General features: G+C 36.6%; 1 protein-coding gene across 1 annotated transcript in view; it reads right to left on the bottom strand.

Moving 5' to 3' along the window:
• Window positions 1-421: 421 nt before the first annotated feature.
• Window positions 422-5,928, bottom strand: part of LOC144978506 (uncharacterized) — a 43,916-nt gene continuing 38,409 nt past the window's right edge. Inside the window, exons 4-6 of the mRNA XM_078924672.1 lie at window positions 2,790-2,911; window positions 1,734-1,912; window positions 422-679 (exon numbers count right to left, since the gene is read on the bottom strand). Coding sequence (XP_078780798.1) covers window positions 553-679; window positions 1,734-1,912; window positions 2,790-2,911 — 428 coding nt within the window. The 3' untranslated portion in view covers window positions 422-552. The remainder of the gene's footprint in view (window positions 680-1,733; window positions 1,913-2,789; window positions 2,912-5,928) is intronic.

Genomic DNA, 5,928 nt, shown 5'->3' with positions numbered 1-5,928 from the left:
GCATGTCTTCAATATATTCAAAATCACATTAAAATAAAACTATATAGATACATAACAAAGTAAATGATATCCTAAGAGAAATAATAAGGAGGTAAATTAATGTAAGACATGGTTTGTGTAGAATTTACAAACATTTCTCTTACTTTGCTCCAGACTAAAGCATGGGAAAAAAATGAAAATACAAAGAAAATGGGCATAATATGGCAATAAAAAGAAAAAGAGATAATTAGTAAATTTGTAGCATACTTATTTACGTATATATACACATAGAACCAAGATAGAGAAGCCATTGTAATGCTATATAATCAATATATTTTGATATAGAAATGAAATTATGCTTCCCCATCTCCCTCTCCCCTCTCTCTTTCTCATACACACACATACATACACACTCACTCACACGAACACACTCCTCGTACACAAACACTCCTAGATTTTTTCCATGAACACGGCTGTATTTTAATTGGTAGGAACAAAGAAAATCAAATCTATAACGTCCTCCAATTTTTTTTTTAAATGCCCAGATCCAGCCATCTTGGAGTGCAAGCCACATCACAAGCTGTTTATAGACCAGTCATAAGGGTTGTATTTCAGAGCAACAGGGCCCATCTTCTCCAGCTTGAGGATCAGAATGCTGCAACGGTCCGACTCCGTTTTGCTCAGATATCCCATAATCCATCTGTATAAAGAATAAAAAATAATTGACTTTACTTTTTTGGGGGGAGGGGGGGGGGTGAATTGATTTGAAGATGAGTTTAGTGGTAGTATTTCTGCCATGATAGGACAAAGGGCCCCATATAGATAATTGAGTCAGATTGAGTTATTGACTCTGTCATATTTTTTAGCCGAATGCGCCAAATTTTACTATATGTGTATCGTATCGTGGCTCTAAGTCAATATAATAAAGATATATATGTTTTATTACAAAAAATAAGATGTACGAATTGATAGATTAAAATGAGACAGGAGCAAACGGTTAGAATTGATAGATTAAAATGAGACAGGAGCAAACGGTTAGAATTGATAGATTAAAATGAGACAGGAGCAAACGGTTAGAATTGATAGATTAAAATGAGACAGGAGCAAACGGTTAGAATTGATAGATTAAAATGAGACAGGAGCAAATGGTTATTCGGTTCTCCAGTTTTAAAAAATGTTTTCTGATATGCTATGCAAGCCTTTGTCTTAAGACGGCAGATTTCCCTGATAGATTGGCACAGTGGTTATAGGCTTCACGACGACAAAACTCAGGGGTACTGGGATTGACGCATACTGCATGATGAACAGGCTTGCGTGACCTACCTCTCTGTTTTACGTTGATTATAAGATGCCAGTGTTTGCAATACGTTTTACTGGATTTATAAGCCAAGAATACATATGGAAAATAATATTATAACAGTTATAAGTTTATATCTCTAAAAGTTATTACAGTACAACTAATTCTCCAATTGTAAAAATCGCGAACAAATGGACAGATTTAAATTATTTTTCTTAATGGCGTTTTTTTTTTTTTTTGTTTCTGTTTTTTTTTTGGGGGGGGGGGTTTTTTTGTTTTTTTGTTGTTGTTTTTTTTTTTAGTTGAGAGGGGGGGGGGGGGGGTTCCGATTCTTTGGAATAGATCTTAAAGAAGAATTTCATGATAGGAAATGAATAAAAGGTGATTTAAGAGTTTAAATTGGTTATCCGTACACTGTTTATCTTATCTTATCTTATCTTATCTTATCTTATCTTACCGCAAGACATCCACCTCAGTCTCCCCAAAATCGGCCCGATACCACTGGAAGAGCTTGGAGAGCCAAACCTCGTTCTGGTCATTCCTTGTGATAACTTCCTGATGACAGAAGGACCGGGTGGCACTGTCCAAAGCCTGCTCTATGTTGTCTACAGTGTACACATTAATGGCTGGGCAGGACTGGACACGAAGAGTTAAAGAGGTGTAAGCAATGATGATGACGGTAATGAAAGCAATAATAATAATAACAATAATAACGACAAAAACAGTAATAATAATAATAATAATAATAATAATAATAATAATAATAATAATAATAATAATAAAAATAATAATAATAATAATAATAATAACAATAATAACCATCATCATCATCATCATCATCATAACAACAACAACAACAACAAAAACAATAATAATAATAATAATAATAATAATAATAATAATAATAATAATAATAATAATAATAATAATAATAATAATAATAATAATAATAATAATAATAATAAAGTACAGCGTTGTAACTCCAACTCTAAGGACTTAAATTGTATAGGGCATAAACGTCTTTAAAGATGCATACACAAAAACTCGAGGTTTGAAGTCAAGATTTTTTTTTCTGACACTCTTGTCCACCCAGAAGTGATTGGGTAGTTGGCACGGTTAGATCTGGCAAATGTACTTTACGATCTACCAAAGCATTCTATACAAGGATAGCAAGCAGTTGTTATTACCATCCACGCTATAGAAACCGGGATAAACCGTAGAACATCGTTAAGTTAGAGCCGGACACTAAAACTCAAAAAGACTGGCATTTTGACGTCATTATTTGGTTTTTGCACGGCCTAGTGAGTTGTTGTTAGTAGTGCTCATGGAAACAAGTGGTCCCGTTGATTGAACTATTGAATACAACTCACGATTTGTTTTCTTTTGTGGCCAAAGACTGGCATTTTGACGTCATTTTTCGGTCAGTGTCAGGCTATAAGTTAACGATGGCTACAGAAAAACTCCGGCTCCATGGACCAAATCAAATGGCATGATTCTGATGGGACTACATAACATACCTAGCACCACAGACCAAAGCAAAATGTATTCTAGGATCTAGCTGTTTTAAGACAAACTCCTTTCTCGGATCTTTGTCTGCGAGTTGGGGTTTGATGGATGCTGGATGGGGGCTATTACCTGAAAATTTAAAAAATTATAATAAAAAGAATCGAATAAAATATTGTAGTTCATTGAGATTCAACCATCAAAGAACAATTATGTTTAATCCTGTCCTTACCAACCATAGGACAATCGTCACATTCGTTACGATTCAACCAGCATTTTTATCATTCAGATTTCTTTTGGAAATCACACAATTTAAAGACAAATATTTTATAATAGCTATAAAACGTGGCACTGTGTTGTAGAGTTCATTTTGCTGATCAATATTATGCATAGAATGTATTTGTTGATTTTGGTTTCTTGTCTTTGGGGAGGCGGAGAGACAGCCCCGGGTCTCTAAAAGCACTTCACACATTTGTTTGCGTTGCCCTTGAAACAAACATTTACTCGGCATGCAATGATCGCGTCATTTCCGAGTAAATTATGAATAGCCTCTTAGCCCCCATTACGAGTAAATTATGGATAGCCTCTTCTTAGCCCCCTTTTCAGCAATCATCGTGTTGACTTGACCGCATATCAGAGTGGAATTATGAACGATGGATGCAAAGCTGATTTGATCTGAAATATTCATAAACAGAAGTAGAGAGGGAAAGAGAACGCGGGGTGAGAGTGGAATAATTGAGAGATAGAGCTCATGAGTTTCTATGAGATGAACGGTGCAGTAAATTCAATCAATCCATCAATAAAAGGCCAAAAAAAAAAAAAAAAGAACTATCACGACAATTGCTCGATCGAACACGTTAAATAACTAACAACTTTAAGTGTTTCCTTAAAAAAAAAGTGCTAACATTTCCTTGTTTGCTAGTGAATTAGTTTGTGTCTATGAACCATGGAACAATGTGGTCTTGTGGTATGACACTCGCCTTCCACGGCCAGTGCGCTTCATCGGCGGGGTCTTTCTGACTGTCCAACATGTACCCGCTGTGGGCAAGAACCTGAGACGGCAGAGCATCTAGTCGAACGGTGTGTTGTGACGATGCTACCCGGCGGGTTTGCGACGGTGCACGAATGCGGACCAGACTTTGCTGATTGGGTCGATCGTCATAACATAGTAGTGTGAAAACCATAAGAGGCTGCTGCCTTCCGATCGGAAGGTCCAAAGTTCAATCCCGTCATGAGTGGCGCATAATTGAGTCCTTGGAGAATGCTATTTACTCACATTCACTCATCGTAATCAGGTGCAAAATGAGTACCTGGCCGTTATGATTTTATGCTATAAGTCGATTTTAAGAAAGTTTTGGCTAGTATTTTAAGCATTTGGCAAGTTGCTCTGAAAAAAACTGGCAAGCCTATTTCAAAGTACGCGTATGTCAGAGACAGTCTGGTCTTTGAAAGTGCGTGTCAACACCCGACGACAATCTAAATTTTGAAAGAGTGGCAGAATGAATGAATAACAATGAGTTATGTGTCTTTCAAGTGATAAAACAAACGAGAAAAAGAAAAAAAACAAAACAAAAGAGAAAAAGAAAAACAAAACAAAATACAAAAAACAAACGTGGAACGATTAGGAGAGGAGTGATGAGGAGTTATATGAAATATTCATGAAAAGCACGCCATTCAAAAAACACGATGAATGACATTAGACCATTTTTCTCATTCTGGTCGGAGTTTGTTTTTGTTTTTTCCACTGCAAATATGGGCGAATTAAGACAAACCCAGATTTGTCAACAGCAGCAACATAATGAAAGTCTCGAGTGTAAGATTTTTGGACAAATTGGGGATTATCTTAATCCAGCGATATCTGAAGTAAAAACTTTCCAGCCAAAATTTTTGAAAGGTGATTTTCCATTGTATGATATTGATGACAATGACAAAGAGTATAGTATCTATTAATCTGACTGGTTGTTCTAGAATGGTCGATAATAACATTTGAGTCTTGACAGGCGGTGTTCGGGTTCATTCTAACACGACATTGTATGATTTCACCGTGACAACGACATCGGAAAGTAGTAGTAGTAGTAGTAGTAGTAGTAGTAGTAGTAGTAGTAGTAGTAGTAGTAGTAGTAGTAGTAGTATTAGTAGTAGTAGTAGTAGTAGTAGTAGTAGTAGTAGTAGTAGTAGTAGTAGTAGTAGTAGTAGTAGTAGTAGTAGTAGTAGTAGTAGTAGTAGTAGTAGTAGTAGTAGTAGTAGTAGTAGTAGAGTAGTAGTAGTAGTAGTAGTAGTCAGTAGTAGTAGTAGTAGTAGTAGTAGAGTAGTAGTAGTAGTAGTAGTAGTAGTAGTAGTCAGTCAGTAGTAGTAGTAGTAGTAGTAGTAGTAGTAGTAGTGTAGTAGTAGTAGTAGTAGTAGTAGTAGTAGTAGTAGTAGTAGTAGTAGTAGTAGTAGTAGTAGTAGTAGTAGTAGTAGTATGTAGTAGTAGTAGTAGTAGTAGTAGTGTAGTAGTAGTAGTAGTAGTAGTAGTAGTAGTAGTAGTAGTAGAGTAGTGTAGTAGTAGTAGTAATAGTAGAGATAGAAAAGAAGAAGAAGAAGAAGAAGAAGAAGAAGAAGAAGAAGAAGAAGAAGAAGAAGAAGAAGAAGAAGAAGAAGAAGAAGAAGAAGAAGAAGAAACTGGAGGAGGAGGTGATATATGGTCTAGTGGCATGTCACTCGCCTTCGGATCGGAAGGTCCTTGCTCCAAACCCGCTTTAAACCAAAAGTCGCATAATTCTTGGAAAAGGCTCTTTACTCACATTCTCTCACCGTACTCGGGTGTAAAATGTGTACATGGCTATCAGAAAGAAAAATGTAATTTCGCCTCACAGGCCTCACGTCTCGTCCTACACGCTAAGTGTTCCTTTTGGCTAGGTACCCTTTGTAAATCACTTTGAGCACGTTAATTGGATTTTGCACTTTATATAAAAGCTCAAGGAGGACGGGGAGGATATCGACGGAGAGCATAAATGTGAACTCAGGAGGAGAAAGGTTGGGAGTAGAAGGAGGGGGGGGGGGGGGAAGAAAACGAGAAGGGCTATACGATTTCACTCCGACATGACATCGTGTCTTACCGTTTCCAACGAGAGGAAAGCGACTCGAACGAACCTTATTGAAAAACGAGT

Source organism: Berghia stephanieae, chromosome 8 (genome assembly GCF_034508935.2).
Source record: "Berghia stephanieae isolate SIO BIC M18660-M18661 chromosome 8, UCSD_Bste_1.3, whole genome shotgun sequence".
NCBI lineage: Eukaryota > Metazoa > Mollusca > Gastropoda > Nudibranchia > Aeolidiidae > Berghia > Berghia stephanieae.
The sequence above is the reverse complement of the archived record's forward strand: the minus strand, read 5'-3'. Positions and strand labels throughout refer to the sequence as shown.